The sequence below is a fragment of the Eurytemora carolleeae genome, unplaced genomic scaffold, assembly GCF_000591075.1.
Source record: "Eurytemora carolleeae unplaced genomic scaffold, Eaff_2.0 scaffold203, whole genome shotgun sequence".
Classification (NCBI taxonomy): Eukaryota; Metazoa; Arthropoda; class Copepoda; order Calanoida; family Temoridae; genus Eurytemora; species Eurytemora carolleeae.
In genome coordinates, this window is record NW_019396139.1 from 357,340 (window position 1) to 376,766 (window position 19,427).

Below are 19,427 nucleotides of genomic sequence, written 5' to 3' on the forward strand. Positions count from 1 at the left end.
TAAAGTGATAATTATAATAATTTTTATCATTATCAATATTTTAATCAATAGCATTATTATTATTATCAATATCAATGTATATTATTATTATCATTATCATTAAAATTATAATTAGCATTATCATTATCAATATTACAATCCTAATCCAAATCTTTATCATTAATATTATCATCGTCATTATAATTATTATTATCATTATTATTATCTTTATCATTATCATTATTATTATCATTATCATTAGTATTATCATTATCATTATCATTATCATTATCATTATCATTAAATAACTGTTGTATGGTCCTGTGTGGTCCAAATCCTCCCTCACTTATAGACGCAAGGTAGAAATTAATATTTTATTCATTGCTAGCTTAAGAATCCAACGTGGTCCAGGGTACTCGTAGTTACTCACGCCATTTACCCGCGCTTGGTAGTAAATTGCGAATTTAGCTATTATTCCCTTCAAACCTAAAATCTCAATAATAACAATCCCGTAGTTCTCCCAAGTTACCCAATTAAAATTTTAGGCAAATTGTTCAAGGGGTTCTCGAGGTGTGATCAGACATCCAATCCAACTGAGATTTCAACTTGTTTTATATAGATATTTTGTAAGAAAACTAATTATTTGGATTTCACTAGATGAAATTTATTAGGAAAAATGTGAAAAGACCAGACATGTCGTTTTCGATTGCTTGACCAAATTCTGTGATGTAATTTTGTGATGTGACCACCCCCCTTCTGGGTAAAAGGGGGGCACGAACCCCCAAGCTACGGGTCTCTTATCTAGTTCATTCTCATGATACTTCCTGAAAACTAATGTTGACATGTACCAGGGGAATAGCCCTGCCCCAGGGTGAGGGTGTGAGCAGCTATGGAACTGTAGTGGGTGAGGGTGGAGGGGGTGGAGGACTATTTCATGAGGTTAGAACTCCCTCCTCAGGAGTACCTAGTATAGCACAGTTACATAGGCATCTCTCTAACACAACACAAGGAACACAAGCATATAATTACTTTACGAACAAACCAATATTTATGTTTTTAAAAGAATTTACGAACGAAGTTTTGACCGATTGGTCAAATTATTTGTCGGACCTGATATGGTTTGTTCAATGCATGTTAGGATTTAATAAAGGAAGAATATTTTAATCATGTCAGAAGAATGAATTCTTGCAGATAAAACGGTGATCTAAAGTTTAAAGCCAAATGCACGCGAAGCGCCCGAGAAGCCTGCTACAAACTAGACTTTTTAAGCTCTTTGTCTGGATATTTTAAAAGATGCATTTTATTTTTTCTTTCTTTCACCTAAAAAATATGTCTGAGAAGTTTAAATTAATAATTCTATATTTTTTTCAAATAATTTCTAAGTGTGCTGTGTTTCTACAGATGTAATAGATAAGGCCCCTACGTTGTCTGGCTCTCCGGTAAGCACACCTCCGGGAGGAGCCTCCGAGCCTCATGGAGTCCCACGTTTGGCCTCCGAACCTCTTTCTGGAGGACTCCCTCGAACCTCCCCGTCCAACAATACACTCAGCTCACAAAACCTTTCACTTCATGACAGTAATATCAAGGTTGGCTAATTAGTAATTCAAGAACAATTTTTCAACATTAGAAAAATTCCTGAAATTGTCATCTTAGACCGATAAAATTCCGAAATAAGATTAACATTTGAAAGATCAGATAGGCTTTATTTCTTTTATGTTTTGGGAGATTTAGTCTGTCTCACAAACGGTTTACTAGATCATTGATATTTTGTTAAAAAGTATCTTTTTTGTTCTTAGTTTTCTTAGAGAAAAAGAAAAAAAATTCCTGAATTTTAATTTCATTTCTTGAATTTTATTTTTATTTCTTGAATTTTTTTTTATTTAAGATAAGCTTTCCAAGAATTTGATATGGGCTCTCTGAAAACAACTTTAACCTTTTTTTTCAAACACACATAAATGCTTTTCTAATATTTTCTTTGGTTTAATCAAAGTTCTTAAAATTTCAATTAAGTATTTTCTTTAATTTAAAAAAAAAATATTTTTCTATATTTGATATTATATATTTAGGATATAAAGGAGACCCTGGACTTGGACCAAACAACTATGATAGGAAACATGTTTCATCATTAAAAACGATATTAACAAAAACAAATTTCAATATGTTATGTTCAGATTAGTTTGGTCATGGGCGGCTATTTTCTAAAATATATGTATTAATGATATAACTTTTTTTTAATGCAAAATATTGGTTTATTTCCAGTTTGTGATATTTTCTACTAAATTATACCCATAGAAACTGAACCGAATTGAATGGAAAGTATTTCATTTAATCTTGGAACAAAACATGAAAGAAAATGCTGTAAACCCAAAGAAAACTAATTTTAGAGTTATTTTGTATTATTTTTGAAGAAGAAAAAAATTATTTAGTCCTCTTGCCTTTTTTAAATTAGAAAATTTTGTATTCGAGAATGTTTTCTATTTTTTATCCCAAAAGCTGAGATAATGATTTTTTAAAATTACAATGAAAATGAAGGTAAGATGGAGATAGATAGATAGATAGATATTTATGATTAAAGTACATAATTTTACATAGATATATTCTTTAAACTATCATTTTTATGACGGATTTTCCAAGCCAACATTGGCCGTCTTTAATGGCAAACCCGGATGTAATTGAATGATATAATTTTTTAATTTTTAAAAGACCGGTATTAAAGGGAAAGAAAAGGAGGACAGGAATTAAAGGAAAGAAAGGGATGACAGGTATTAAAGGGAAAGAAAAGGAGGGCAGGTATTAAAGGGAAAGAAAGGGAGGGCAGGTATTAAAGGGAAAGAAAGGGAGGACAGGTATTAAAGGGAAAGAAAGGGAGGACAGGTATTAAAGGAAAGAAAGGGAGGACAGGTATTAAAGGTAAAGAAAGGGAGGACAGGTATTAAAGGGAAAGAACGGGATGACAGGTATTAAAGGGAAAGAAAGGGAGGACAGGTATTAAAGGGAAAGAACGGGATGACAGGTATTAAAGGGAAAGAAAGGGAGGACAGGTATTAAAGGGAAAGAAAGGGATGACAGGTATTAAAGGGAAAGAAAGAGAGGACAAAGTTATAATGGAAAGGGAGGGAGGACAGGTATTAAAGGGAAAGAAAGGGAGGACAGGTATTAAAAGGTAAAGAAAGGGATAACAGGTATGAAAGGGAAAGAAAGGGAGGACAGAGTTTAAAGGGAAAGAAAGGGAGGACAGAGTTTAAAGGGAAAGAAAGGGAGGACAGGTATTTAAGGTAAAGAAAGGTATGACATGTATTAAAGGGAAAGAAAGGGAGGACAAAGTTTAAATGAAAAGGGAGGGAGGACAGGTAATAAAGGGAAAGAAAGGGAGGACAGAGTTTAAAGAGAAAGAAAGGGAGGACAGGTATTAAAGGGAAAGCAAGGGAAGACATAGCTTAAAGGGAAAGAAAGGGAGGACTGGAATGAAAACTAAAATAATGATAGAATGGGTAAAAAATGAAGGAAAGGAATGTAACGGTTGAAAGAGAATTAATAGAAAAACTCTTCCACAGAATTTTTTGTATTATTATTATTAGATAGTATCACTAAACGGAGGGGGGGGGGACTATATCAGAGTTTAACGAAAAGTGCTGAAAATGTTGATCTGCAGGGTCAGCTCTAGACCTAGATTCACTAGATGGAGACCAGGAACAGCAAATACAAGAACAACGACGTAAGGAGAAGGAACAGTTTTCTCATGTCGGCTCACAGGTATGTTTTCTTTATTTTATTCGTTCTACATCTTTTAACAATTCTTTCTCTGAAACTTTCAAGAATTTTGCTTCCTAAATATCATTTTTTATTTTCTCCACAAAATCATTTAATTTAACAAAAAACTTAATTGAGCCTTAATCAAATAGGCCTCAAAAAAATGAATTAGATGTTCTTGATCGTATTGTTGAATGTATTTAAGGGAAATATGAACATTTTGTATATTTCTCAACGTCCTACACTCTTCATTTATGCCCAGAACTTAAAAAGAGAGAGGAGAGAAACCCGTTTTTATTCTTCTAATTTTTATTTTAGATGAAGTTATCTAAGCTGTCAGCTGTGTGACGTAGTGTTCAGCGCCCCAGCAAACCCTCCAGTTTGCTACGAAGGGTAAGCACTAACCAAGATGTATTATTAAACATTTTCAAATAAATAAATTCACGTTTTCAAATGTTTTACAGTGTTATGAGCAAAAAACTGCAAGTCACTTCATGGCGAAACCACAAATAAAAATAAACAGTTTTAAATGTTTAAAATAATGGATAGCTTATGTATTCCTGACCAGATTAAACTTTTAAGGTTACCGTTGTGCAAAGGTTATGCCACTCTTGTTCGATTGAAATTACAGTCCCCTTAAAGGGACTGAACTCTTTATTATCATGTGACCCTCCATTCAAAGAAAGCATTTCCCGATTTACAGCGGAAGGTCCTTTAAAGTTTTGGCTGAACAAGTGTAAATCAAATATCCGCGTTTTTCTTTCTTTAAACTGATTATTTTAATTTGCGGGTTCTCTACAAAAATTAATTTTTCATTTATTGCTTATAAAAAGCAACGGAGAAATTGTCAAGGGTACCGTTGTAAATCGGGCATTTCATCTTTGCATGCAGGGTCACTTGAAATTACGCCAACTTGACCCTTTAAGAAGTAACTTATTATATTGTTAAATAATTAATTGTTAAGTAATATATTATATTGTTAAATCAAGGTTTCCATTTTTTAACGATCTTTTTCATAATTGAGTTTTTACATTGATTATTGGGTTCTTTTGAAACCCCAATGTTAAATTTCATTAACTTTGTAAATATAATTTTAGGGCGCTGGGATTAAGGTGTTGAAGATAGCAAATCCATGTGACGAAGTGTAGAAAATCCACGGAACTGATAAAAAGAAATGCACACAAGGTTTCGTAAACCTGATTTCTGTGCGCCAATGCCAACATACATCTAAAGTGACATAAATGGCATGAAAGAACTAGAAGACAAAGTTATCATAGATTTCAACCTTGAAAAGTGAAAAGTGAAATTTATAACATTTTATATCATGTACGAACTGCCTGTTTTAAGAAATAGGCTTTGAAGCATTTATTTAGACTGAATATTTCGTTAAATCCGAATTCCTAAGCTCTTGATTAAATCCTACAGATTGTAGAGAAAATAGAAGAAACGAAAGAGGTTGAAGAATATTTGTACAAAATAAGCTCTAAACGTACAGCTTAGGAACCAGAAAAAAATATTATTATGTTTTTCCTTTTTTATAATTATAAAACGTAGCTGAGGATATTAGTCCCAATTGAACTATTTATAAAATTAAAAGCCTTGAACATTTTAGAGACATTTCATTTGCAACAATAGAAAATTACACAATCTTCAGGGACAGGTCTTAGGATAAGGAAGAACAAAGACAACATTCATTCTACATTTCTGGTTCTTACTGTACACATTTACCACGCACAGAGCCAATACTTACATGCACACACAGGGCCATAAAGTTAATGAGAACAAATAAGCCTAAGTGCAATCTCTAATGATCTTAAATATATTTAAATTTTAATAATAATTGGTCTAAATTATTGTAAACTCTGCAAGTTAATTATGTACGTTTATGCAAAATCTTATTTGTATCACCAAACATAAACACACAAACTCTAAATCTGCACCGTTAAGCACTGAAGTTTAGTTAAAGAAATCATTTCTCTCTTATTAAATCCTGTAAAAATTTAACAAGCATATTTTTGAAACAGGCCTTTGATGGATTTTTATTACAGATTAACGTTGTTAAAGGGTAAATCGCCATATCTTGTTCTCTTTAATTGTAAAACCATTTTTACTCGCATTAACTGTACTTTCTTTAATTTAAAGTAGATTTAGGATACAATTTGAAATAAAGAAAGGTCAAAGTAAAAAAACAGAAACAAATTTAATGCAGGTGATCATATTGACCGTTATTTTATCATATAGTGTACAGTGTACACTGTACACTTCACCTTGTTCATTTTTGTCTTCAATCTTTGTTTTACATTTGAGGAATTATGCTGATAAATTACATTACACACTAACCTAGCACTGTAAATTGTATCCTTAAAAGTGACTCAAACTTAGACAAATGATTGGTTATTAATTTTTCTTCTCTAATATTTATTAAATTGTTAGAAATATACTTAATGTCTAATCTTCTTTATTAGTTTCTTTTTAATAAATATTCTTAATTAATAGTGTTTTTTTTTGTAACAAATTAAAATTCTGAGTTTAGCAGTAAGTAGAATTATGAAGGTAAAGGGATCCCAGAAGAGGGAGGGAACCCCAAGAAGCCATGAGCCTCCGCTATGCAGACACGAGCCTCCCAGAGTTGCTAGGCAGACCAAGCCTCCGCTTTGCAGAAATGAGCATGCGCAACACATCAAAATGTGCCTGTGTAATACAGGAGGTTTTTTAAAACTAAAGTTTAAATAAAAGATTTTTTTGAAAATTTTAGACACAGTGGCAAGAGAGGCTTCTCAAAGATGAGTATATTAATTATCATAAATAGTGCTTAATTATGACTAATAAAGTGGTATCTAAAACTTTAAACATTCAATTTAAGTCTAAAAAAATTGTATTTATTATTTAAATCTTAACATTTTTCAAAAAAAAGGTATTGTTTAAATCAAAGATTACAACAAAATAAACCAAGTTTCTCCAGAAATTTTTCTCCAAATATCTTCCTTTCGCCGTAATAAATGTTTAAAGTTTTAATCTAATTCTTATAAACCACTTTATGAGTCCATATATGTTTCTAATCATGACAATCAATGAACAACTCTAATCTTTAGTAAAATTCTTATGCTACTACGTCAAAAAAAATTACTAAAAGTTTTCATCACTCATAAAAACCAAGATTTAAAAGAAAGCTGTGCTGTATGGTGGAGGCTCGCTTACTGCATAGCGGAGGCACGGTCCGCAAAGCGTAGGCTTTGTCTGCATAGTGGAGGCTCGGTCTGCCTAGCGAATCTGGGAGGCTCGATGTCTGCATAGCAGAGGCTCATGGCGTCCGGGTGTTCCCTCCCTACCCAGAACGATCAGTATTTTAAATAACTGAATATCCTGTTAATTTAGCTTTTTTTATTTATTTCCATAAACATTTAAATTTGAAATCGCCCACTCAGAAGAGCTCATTTTAGAATACTCTAACAAGTGACAAGTTGATTTTAGAATATTCGGACAAGCTGATTTTAGAATACTGTGACAATAGAATACTCTGACAAGTTGATTTTAGAATACTCTGACAAGTTGATTTTAGAATACTCTGACAAGCTGATTTTAGAATACTCTAACAAGTTTATTTTAGAATACTTTGACAAGTTGATTTTAGAATACTTTGACGAGATGATTGATCTGATTTAAAAACACTGCTAAGCTCGGTTGAAAACATTGCTAAGCTGGGTTGGAAACACTGCAAAAAGCTTAGTTTAAAACACTGCTAAGCTGGGTTGAAAACACTGCTAAAATCTAAGTTTAAAACACTGCTAAGCCGGGTTGAAAACACTGCTAAACTGGGTTGAAAACCCAACTGAAAGCTAAGTTTAAAACATTGCTAAGCTGGGTTGAAAACACTACTGAAAGCTAAGTTTAAAACACTGCTAAGCTGGGTTGAAAACACTGCTAAAAGCTAAGTTTAAAACACTGCTAAGCTGGGTTGAAAACACTGCTAAAAGCTAAGTTTAAAACACTGCTAAGCTGGGTTGAAAACACTGCTAAAAGCTAAGTTTAAAACACTGCTAAAAGCTGAGTTATAAACTCTGCTGATCTGGGTTAAAAACACTCGGCTAAGCTTTTACATTTTTGTTTTTAGGATAAGAATATTGCAAAGTTTAATAAAAACAAACTTGAACATATAATAATTTTGAAATCTTGTAAGTTCTACTAAATTTAATAAAACGATTTAAAACAACAAGACTAACTATGATCTGAGTTCTAAACACTGCTAAGATGAGTTAAAAACTATATTGAGCTGAGTTTAACTTCAACAGTTAAGTCCTCCGTATTTCAATATTTATTCTAGAGCTGACTGTTCAGTGTCCAGCGGCTGATGAACTGGAACATTTTATTGGATAATAAAATTTATATTGTTTTCTCCTTCTGAATTTATATTAGTAAATTCCAAATATTTTAGTAAATATTAATTTTTTAACTTTTCTTTTTTTGAACTCAGCGTTGTTAAGACGATTCTTTCGATTTATCAAAACTAAAGAAAGTCTCATATCATACGAGGGAGGGGGTGCAGGGCCGCCATGAGCCTCTCAAAACTAAAGAAAGTCTCATATAATACGAGGGAGGGGGTGCAGGGCCGCCATGATCCTCTCAAAACTAAAGAAAGTTTCATATAATACGAGGGAAGGGGTGCAGGGCCGCCATGAGCCTCTCAAAACGGTCTCTGTATTCGCAGATGAGTATCAAAAATGACCTCGTGGTACCTCTGAACGTTATAATAAATTTTACAGAAAATACCTAATCTTTAAATAGCTATGAAGTTTTATCTTGAATATCAAAAAAGCATTGCATAACTATTAAATATTAAATTTTTTTCTAACAAATTTCATATATTACTTCTATAATATCTATTCTAAAGGAAAGGGGTAGCGCCAGTTCGTTTCAAAGTACTAATCTGAGGATCCAGAGGCTTGGATACTATTTAGCATTGTAAAATTTTTTGAAATTATTTTATCTTTTTAAAATCTTTATTGTGTCTTAAATTCCCAGTTGAGAGCTATGCAGTATGCACACTTTAAGTTCATTATAATATGCAGGACTCTCAGTAGAAACAGATTTTTTAATTTTATGAAATTTTTTTAAGAATTAACGATTAGCTAAATTAAATTAAATACAAGAACTAGAAATATTTCATTGTTTGTTTGTATCCATTAAACACGGGTTTATTGCTTTTGTAGTACGAAGGAGGGGATGCAAAGCATCCATGAGCCCCGCAAACTGACCTTTGGAGCCTCCTGATTTTCAGAATGGTCTCCTAGCCAATCAAAATCGTCTCCGAGCCTTATGCTACGTCTGACAGGCTGCTCAACTCTGTCTCTCGTCCAACAACCCGATATCCAACAACAAATATTTCGTTTTTACATCCACCAAAAGCATTTTTTCAAAAAATCTCAACATGTTAATAAAGTTTTTATTTGGTAATAAACAATTTGTCTTAAAAAGTCTCCTTTTATTGAGAATAATACTTCTTTTTTTGTTTTTTCTAAATTTCACAAATTCCTAAATTTTGCAGAACTATTGCAGCTTTATAGAAAGAAAGACAAATCTGTTATGATTTTACAGGTGCATCATGTACAACTCTATCTAGACTACAGGTGCATCATGTACCTATCTAGACTACAGGTGCATCATGTACAACTCTATCTAGACTACATGTGCATCATGTACAACTCTATCTAGACTACAGATGCATCATGTACAACTCTATCTAGACTACAGATGCATCAAGTACAACTCTATCTAGACTAAAGGTGCATCAATTACAACTCTATCTAGACTACAGGTGCACCATGTACAACTGTATCTAGACTACAGGTGCATCATGTACAACTCTATCTAGACTACAGGTGCATCATGTACAACTCTATCTAGACTTCAGGTGCATCATGTACAACTATATCTAGACTACCCACAATTCACAAAACATTAAAATTTTTGTAAAAAACTTGAATAATTTAACACAAGAAAAGCACTAAGTAGTAAGTATTTTTCAAAAACTATTTTGTTTTATGAATTGGTGGTATAATTGGGACACCCTGCAGTTGATAGATGTAAAGCTTTATTATATAGATTACAATTGTACTCCTACTTTTTTTCAAAACATAAACTTTAATAAGTCATAATTATTTTCTGGTCCTTTATCGTTTTTTAATCTCATAGAATTTAAGTTTAAGTTAAGTTTTTCATTTTCAAAAATGTCTTTTACGATCTCTAGTTTAAATACTAATTATTACTAACATAACAGTATAATAAAATGTCGATTTTTAAGAGACAATGCTTTTTTTCTGCTAGTTTTGTTTGAAGGAGAGATACAGTATAGTACATGCAAAGTGATTGGACTGTATGTGTACCTTTAAAGTATCGTATACTTATGTCTGATATCCAAGAAGCCAAATGTTTTGAATTTAAAGTTCAAATTTTCCCCCTCATGACTTGCAAACATAGTTTTATTTTCTGCATTTATTTGTTTAACTTGTCCTATTCTTTTCCCACTCTCACAACTATTAATTTGGTCTCCTACTTAGGGGTGTATATATTTTCAAGAATCACCCCCACCCCCTGGTTTTTCAAGTTCTGGGGACAATTGTCTAAAAAGGCAAGTTTATTTACCCTTCTGATTATATTTTACCAAAAGTTTAATTATTTTCCACCAAAAAATATAAAATTTTCCCAAATTCAGCGAATAAAACTCTGAAAATGTTTACCTAATTTCTGTGAGAAAAAAAAATAATTCTTTTCAGAAGAGGGAGGGGGGAGGGGGATGTAGAAATTAATGATTTTTCAGGAAAAGATACATTCATGTTCTTTCTCTTTCAATCCTTCCCTCGACATTTTCAGTATTTTCAAGTTAAGAACATTTTGTTTAAAATGCCGAGTAGAATGTTATAATATGACTTTTAACATCCAGTTCATAATTTTTATTTATATGTTAACAAAAAAAAAATTGGGATTTGTTATAAAGGAATGTTTTTCATTTTCATTTAGAATTTTAAAAGTGAAAATTCAAGTATTCGATTGAATTGGAGTATATATATTTTTAACAACATTTTGCAATCAGTAGACATTTTTGTATTTGGTTTTGGTTTTGGAGTTTTTTTTCCTGTTTCTAATCTTTGCTTACAAAAAAAAATCTTTCGGAAATCAGGATAACAACCTGAAAACCGCTCTTCAATGGATGCAATTGAACATCATATTAAGTTATCAGAGCCCCTCCCCCCCAGGAAAATTTGTGGGACGCTCCCCTCTTGTAAAAATTATGAGCCCAAGAAGAGAAAGCAGGCACCTTCAAGCCCTTTAATTTTGATTTGTAAGAATAGATTCTAAAATAATTTTGCCTATGCCTAAGCCTATGGGGATGACATAAAATGGAAGGAATTTTATGCCAGGGGGGGGAGGTGGTAAGCCGCCTTTGTATCACATAATCATCTTTATGCTCATCCTCTTATATTTTCAGTGGAAAAATAAATTGTTAGATTAAATTTTTCTGTAATTTATTTTCTTTATTTTTATAAAATAAAATGGTGCGAGGCATAGTTAATAATTTCAAATGATCATCTTTTACTTCTTTCTCGATCTGCGCATCCTCAGGTTCTTTTTTTCTTGCTTTTAGATTTAATTAGATTAGGTTTATTGTAGTGTACGCCAAGAAATTATCATGAGCAAAATTTCTGGAATTAAAGTAATTTCTACCATATTTATTCTATGTTAGACCATGGTTGACTGTACAATACCATATGTCATAGATTTCAGTCTCAAATAATTCACTAGAATGATTAATGCACAATGAGCGAAGAACTGGGGGGGGGGGGCACACGATAACAGCCTCTAATTTACACACATTTATTATATTATATTATATATCCATGCATTTATCGTCCGTAAAAATCATAATTTTGAAGTGATATTTTAAATTGAAGAAAAATGCTTGCTAAAAATTGGAAATTAAGTTCCATATGGGCCAAAGGGTGCAGGGTGTAACCCTAGAAAGTGAAATTAGGGTTTTTTAACATCTTTTGCCTTGTAATTTTTTATTTCTGGTTTTAAACCAAATAAATTTACAATTCTCATAAACTTAATTGAAGCAAAATCAACTAAAACTATTCAATCCTTAGAGAACCTATTACTCGGTCAAGTTACATGTGAAATTAAAGACACGCAGAGTACAACTAGGGCCCACCATTAATACTTTAAATGGTAAAAAAGGTCGAAAACCCCTAATTATCATAATTTTCTAGTATATCATTTTAAAGTCCCAAAATTGTGCGCAGCTTGGGCCAGACTGCAGTAACAAAAAAGTTTCTCTTTAATTTTTGGCACTTTGTCAACTTTAGATTCTTTAATGCTCTATTAAATCATTTAAAGCAACTTACACACACTATTTATCAATTGTTGATTTTCATGACTTTTTGAAAAACGCAATTTAAATTATTAATTCGTTAAAAATTGGCGTAAAACTAAAATATGTTGTTGTGTTGAAGAGATATTTGATGTGGCTCATGGCTGCCGGAAGACATATGATAAATATAACCACCTGCCTTCCCCACTAGGGTTAAGTTCAGTCTTCTCTATAGAGAAAACCTTGAAAATGTTGAAGAATGGTGTGACAAAGAACATTGACGTACCGGATGTTCAACGAAACATATTTCAGTAGAAAGACGACCTGTCGTCTTTAACCATTTTAATTATTGGCGCTATTCATTCGTCAAACTACTTTTTCGATGGTTTATTTTTTAACCCTGGTCCTCTGGTACACATATTTTGGAATTTTAGAGAAGGACATTTGCTAAATGTATGTAATTGGGGGTGCCGGGTTGTGAGAGGGGTGGAGGGGGAGGGGCATAATTAAGAATTTGAGAACATCAACCATGAACCAAATGAGGAAATAGAAACAGAAATCTCAAGGACAAAAACTAGGGGACAAGATAGCAGCAGGCAAGGATAAGAAACATAAACAGAAACAGAAACAAGGAAAGGAAAGTAACTTGAAACAGAACAGGAACAGGATTAGAAACAGAAACATGGCTATAAACACGAACTAAGTTTAAAATAGAACAGGAACAGTAAACAGGAACAGGATTTGAAGCAGGAACAGTACTAGAAACAGGAACAAGATTTAGAACAGAACAGGAACAGGAAACAGGAACAGAATTAGAAACAGAAACAGGATTAGAAGGAGAAACAGAGTTATGGACAGGATTTTAAACAGGAACAGGAGAAGAAACAGAAACAGGATTATAAAGAGGAGCAGTATTAGAAACAGAAACAAGATTTAAAACAGAATCAGGAATTGGATTAGAAACAGGAACAGGGTTAGAAACAGAAACAGGGTTAGAAACAGGAACAGGATCAGAAACAGGAACAGGAACAGGGTTATAAAGAGGAAAAGGATTTGAAACAGTTACAGGATTAGAAAAAGAAACAGAAACAGAAATAGAAACAGAAACAGAGACAAAAACATAAGCAGATCACACTCTCTCTTTCCGTGGGGGGGNCATGTAATATTTTTTATAAAAGCATGTAATATTTTTTATAAAAACATGCAGTATTTACATAAAAACATGTAATTTTTTTATAACAACATGTAATATTTTTTATAAAAACATGTAATATTTTTTACAAAAACATGCAATATTTACATAAAAACATGTAATATTTTTTATAAAAACATGTAATATTTTACATAAAAACATGTAATAAGCTATAATTTTCTGCGATAATTAAAACCCGATATGATATTTAAATGTATTTATAGCAAATAATAAATATGTAGATTTTTTAAAAAGATTTTCCTTTTACTGTTTAGAAAGTCCAAAATGTTAAAGCTTTCAAATTTATTAGATTTGTTCAATATATGTGTGATAAATACCTTACTCCAATATTTGTTAAAGTGTGTTTCAAATCAACTCTCTCAAATTCTATACTTTCTACCGAGAATTGATATTTCTGACTGTAATAAAACAGTTGTTTTATATTCAACTTACTATATTTTGGGTTTAATAATACAATAATCATCAAACTTCTAACATCATTTTGCACATTTTCCAGCAAACTCCCCATCCTAATTAATTACTTCCACTCTCAGTTTCTTCTTTATATTCTTGAGCCGGCTACAATCTGGAGAATGGAGACATGCAATTTATGAATGCAGCAATCACAGAAGTTATGACTGCACATTAAACAATAATTGCTAAATAAGTAGGAGAAACTCTAAAAACAGACGGTAGTTTTGGGGTAGTAAGGGTAGTTGCCATTCAGATTGAGCTTCAAGGGTGGGGGTGAATGGCAACTACCCTTACTACCCCAACTACCGTCTGTTTTTAGAGAGACCCCACCCCCACCCTTGAAGGTGAATCTGAATGGCAACCACCCTTACTACCCCAACTACGGGGTGTTTTTAGAGAGACCACACCCCCACCCTTGAAGCTGAATCTGTATAGGAACTACCTGCACTACCCCAACATACCTTCAGTTTTTAAAGAGACCCCATCTCCAGTCTCCACTCTGTGATTATTCTTTGAGCATGGTATACAATATGGGTATCGAATCGATTCTCATTAAATCAATTGTTTTAAGCTTGTTTCTGGCATTCATAACACTCTCCGACCTTTACTAAACTCACCACCCACCTTCTGAAAGGTGCACATTTCGTAGTCGAAAAAAAGGCATTTTATACATACTGGAAACTCCTTGATTAGGGAGAGTGCCTTGGAGGCCCATCCAAATGGGTTCAGATCATTCAGCAAAGCTGCTCCTCTTGACTCCACTCCTTCAAGTAAACCATCCATATTGAACACTCTCCCCAACATGTTTTTAGTGCACAATCTTCTATGACACAAAAGCTATTTTGAAGCTTTCGATGGGAGGACTTCAAGTAGGCTGACACACTGTATCCTGCAGTACAATTTTTCTTAGTACACGCTGTATCCTGCACTACAATGTTTGTTAGTACACACTGTATCCTGCATTACATTGCTTGTAAGTACACACTGTATCCTGTAGTACAATGCTTGTTAGTACACTGTATCCTTCAGTACAATATTTGTTAGTACACTGTATCCTTCAGTACAATATTTGTTATTACACTGAATCCTGCAGTACTACTAGGTTACGCACAAAGGATGAGACGACTGTACGGAATATGTTTAGTCCGTTTTCTTGCTTTTAGGGTTCTTTGTATTCCAAAATGGCTTATTTCGGTGCTTAATTTTTTAGAAAACCACCTAAATACTTAATTGAATGCAGAAACCAAAAATCAAGTTTGAAATCGTGATATTTTTGAAGTTTTCGGTCGTCTTCACAGTCTCGTGCTTTGTGGCTAACCTGTATGTTTGTTGGTACATACTGTATCCTGCATTGCAATGTTATGTATGAAGAAATTCACAGGAGTTCCGCTTCACATTGCTCAAGGATATTGAAAAAACTATTTTATTCCATTTATTTAGAATTGTTATTCTTATTGAATACTTTTAAAGAGATTGTTCAGGTATTTGGACAAGTTAACAAGTTTACAAACTCAATATTTTTTTTCTTTCAATTGTTTAAATTATAAAAATGCTTTGTTTTCTGTTGAACATTGATTTCATCTGCCATTTTCACCCTTTTCTTTGTTCTTAATAATAATAACTATAAAAGAATAATGGTATTATTGTAAAACAAAAAAAATATATAATTTTTAAGCTAAGTTGTTTGCAAACTTTCCAGGCCATTAAAATTAAAATTTTTTATTGTTAACCATGGAGACCACACGGCATGCACCTCACCACCCGCAAACTGACCTTTGGAGCCTCCTGATTTTCAGAATGGTCTCCTAGCCAATCAAAATCGTCTCCGAGCCTTATGCTACGTCTGACAGGCTGCCCAACTCTGTCCCACGTCCATCAATTCGATATCCATTGACAATTATTTCGCTTTTACATCCACCAAAAGCCTTTATTTTCAAAAAATCTCAACATGTTTATAAATTATTTTTTCAAAAAATCTCAACATGTTTATAAATTATTTTTTCAAAAAATCTCAACATGTTTATAAATTATTTTTTCAAAAAATCTCAACATGTTAATGAATTATTTTCAACAAATCTCAACATGTTTATAAATTATTTTCAACAAATCTCAACATGTTAATAAATTATTTTCAACAAATCTCAACATGTTTATAAATTATTTTTTCAAAAAATCTCAACTTGTTTATAAATTATTTTCAAAAAATCTCAACATGTTTATAAAGCTTTTATTTGGTTAAAAAACAATTTGTGTTAAAAAGTCTGCTTTTAATGAGATTAAGACTTCTTTTTTGTTTTTCTAAATTTCACAAATTCCTAAATTTTGCAGAACTATTGCAGCTTTATAGAAAGAAAGACAAATTTGTTATGATTTTACATGTGCATCATGTACAACTCTATCTAGACTACAGGTGCATCATGTACAACTCTATCGAGACTACAGGTGCATCATGTACAACTCTATCTAGACTACAGGTGCATCATGTACAACTCTATCTAGACTACAGATGTATCATGTACAACTCTATCGAGACTACAGGTACTTCATGTACACAGTACAACTCTATCTAGACTACAGGTGCACCATGTACAACTCTATCTAGACTACAGATGCATCATGTACAACTCTATCTAGACTCCAGGTGCATCATGTACAACTCTATCTAGTCAACAGGTGCATCAAGTCCAACTCTATCTAGACTACAGATGCATCATGTACAACTCTATCTAGACTACAGGTGCATCATGTACAACTCTATCTAGACTACATGTGCATCATGTACAACTCTATCTAGACTACAGGTGCATCATGTGCAACTCTATCTAGACTAAAGGTGAATCATGTACAACTTTATCTAGACTACAGATGCATCATATACAACTCTATCTAGACTACAGGTGCATCATGTTCAACTCTATCTAGACTACCTGTGCATCATGTACAACTCTATCTAGACTACAGATACATCATTTACAACTCTATCTAGACTACAGGTGCATCATGTACAAATCTATCTAGACTACAGGTGCATCATGTACACAGTACAACTCTATCTAGACTACAGGTTCATGTACAACTCTATCTAGACTACAGGTGCATCATGTGCAACTCTATCTAGACTACAGGTGCATCATGTACAAATCTATCTAGACTACAGGTGCATCATGTACACAGTACAACTCTATCTAGACTACAGGTGCATCATGTACAACTCTATCTAGACTACAGATGCATCATGTGCAACTCTATCTAGACTAAAGGTGAATCATGCACAACTTTATCTAGAGTACAGGTGCATCATGTACAACTCTATCTAGACTACAGATGCATCATATACAACTCTATCTAGACTACAGATGCATCTTGTACAACTCTATCTAGACTACAGATGCATCATATACAACTCTATCTAGACTACAGGTGCATCATGTACAACTCTATCTAGACTACATGTGCATCATGTACAACTCTATCTAGACTACAGGTACATCATGTACAACTCTATCTAGACTACAGGTGCATCATGTACAAATCTATCATAGACTACAGGTGCACATGTACAACTTTATCTAGACTACAGGTGCATCATGTACAACTCTATCTAGACTACATGTGCATCATATACAACTCTATCTAGACTACAGATGCATCATGTACAACTCTATCTAGACTACAGGTGCATGATGTACAACTCTATCTAGACTACAGGTGCATCATGTAAAACTCTATCTAGACTACCCCAAATTCACAAAACATTATAGTTTTTGTAAAAAAAAACTTGAATAATTTAATACAAGAAAAGCACTAAGTATTTCTTAAAAACTATTTTGTTTTGTGAATTGGTGGTATAATTGGGACACCCTGTAGTTTATAGAAGTGAATCTTTATTATATAGATTACAATTATACTCCTACTTTTTTAAAAACAGAAACTTTTACAAGTCATAATTATTTTCTGGTCCTTAGTCCTTTTTTTCATCTCATAGTATTTAAGTTTAAGATAAGTTTATTATTTCTAAAAATGTCTTTTACGATCTCTGTAGTTTAAATACTAACTATTACTAACATAACAGTATAATAAAGTGTCGATTTTTAAGAAACAATGCCTTTTTCTGCTAGTTTTGTTTGAAGGAGAGATACAATATAGTTCATGCAAGGTAATTGGACTGTATATGTACCTTTAAAGTATCGTATACTTATGTCTGATATCCATGAAGCCAAATGTTTAGAAACCCAGAGTTGCTAGGCAGACCAAGCCTCCGCTTTGCAGAAATGAGCATGCGCAACACATCAAAATGTGCCTGTGTAATACAGGAGGTTTTTTAAACTTGTGTTTATGTTTAAATAAAAGATGTTTTTGAAATTTTTAGACATAGTGGCATGAGAGGCTTCCCAAAGATGAGAATTATTTATTAATTATCATAAATAGTGCCTAATTATGACTAATAAAGTGGTATCTAAAACTTTAAACATTCAATTTAAGTCTAAAAAGATTGTATTTATTATTTTAATCTTAACATTTTTCATAAAAAGGTATTGTTTAAATCAAAGATTACAACAAAACAAACCAAGTTTACTCCAGAAATATTTCTCCAAATATCTTCCTTTCTGCGTAATAAATGTTTAAAGTTTTAATATAATTCTTATAAACCACTTTATGAGTCCATAAATGCTCCTAATCATGACAATCAATAAACAACTCTAATCTTTAGTAAAATTCTTATGCCACTACGTCAAAAAAAATTGCTAAAAGTTTTCATCACTCATAAAAACCAAGATTTAAAAAGAAGCTGTGCTGTATGGTGGAGGTTCGTTTACTGCATAGCAGAGGCACGGTCTGCATAGCGAATCTGGGAGGCTCAATGTCTGCATAGCAGAGGCTTATGGCGTCCGGGGGTTCCCTCCCTACCCAGAACGATAAGTATTTTAAATAACTGAATATCCTGTTAATTTAGCTTTTCTTATTTATTTCCATGAATATTTAAATTTAAAATCGCCCACTCAGAAGAGCTCATTTTAGAATACTCTAACAAGTAACAAGTTGATTTTAAAATACTCCAACAAGTGACAAGTTGATTTTAGAATATTCTGACAAGTTGATTTTTGAATACTCTGACAAGTTGATTTTAGATTACTCTGACAAGTTGATTTTAGAATACTCTGATAAGTTGATTTTAGAATACTCTGACAAGTTAATTTTAGAATACTCTGATAAGTTGATATTAGAATACTCTGACAAGTTGATTTTAGAATACTCTGACAGGCTGATTTTAGAATACTCTTACAAGTTGATTTTAGAATACTCTGACAAGTTGATTTCAGAATACTCTGACAAGTTGATTTTAGAATACTCTGACAAGTTGATTTTAGAATACTCTGACAAGTTGATTTTAGAATACTTTGACAAGTTGATTTTAGAATACTCTGACAAGTTGATTTTAGAATACTCTGACAAGTTGATTTTAGAATACTCTAATAAGTTGATTTTAGAATACTCTGACAAGTTGATTTTAGAATACTCTGACAAGTTGATTTTAGAATACTCTGACAAGTTGATTTTAGAATACTCTAATAAGCTGATTTTAGAATACTCTGACAAGCTGATTTTAGAATACTCTGACAAGTTGATTTTAGAATACTCTTACAAGCTGATTTTAGATTACTCTGA

The 19,427-nt window shown here is 32.5% G+C and overlaps 1 protein-coding gene across 2 annotated transcripts; it reads left to right on the forward strand.

Moving 5' to 3' along the window:
- The first annotated feature begins 281 nt into the window (after positions 1-281).
- On the forward strand, positions 282-6,218 carry LOC111696117 (uncharacterized). Of its 2 annotated transcripts, XR_002764007.1 has the most exons (8): positions 282-338; positions 831-988; positions 1,381-1,565; positions 2,046-2,088; positions 3,632-3,732; positions 4,048-4,122; positions 4,827-5,218; positions 5,467-6,218. XR_002764007.1 is itself a non-coding variant. In XM_023465662.1 (7 exons), the coding sequence occupies exons 1-6, from the start codon at positions 295-297 to the stop codon at positions 4,075-4,077; spliced, it is 561 nt and encodes a 186-aa protein (XP_023321430.1). In that variant the 5' UTR covers positions 282-294; the 3' UTR covers positions 4,078-4,122; positions 4,827-6,218. The 2 variants fall into 2 exon arrangements, 1 of the variants encoding a protein (XP_023321430.1); XM_023465662.1 differs by having other exon boundaries at positions 4,827-6,218.
- Positions 6,219-19,427: the final 13,209 nt, after the last annotated feature.

What these genes read in the sequence shown, in the direction of transcription:
- LOC111696117 (XM_023465662.1), top strand. Translation starts at nt 295, where the DNA reads ATGGTCCTGTGTGGTCCAAATCCTCCCTCACTTATAGACGCAAG. An exon ending in TCTCTCTAACACAACACAAG is followed by an intron (nt 989 to 1,380) that starts GAACACAAGCAT and finishes GTGTTTCTACAG; the next exon opens with ATGTAATAGATAAGGCCCCT. An exon ending in TTCATGACAGTAATATCAAG is followed by an intron (nt 1,566 to 2,045) that starts GTTGGCTAATTA and finishes TTATATATTTAG; the next exon opens with GATATAAAGGAGACCCTGGA.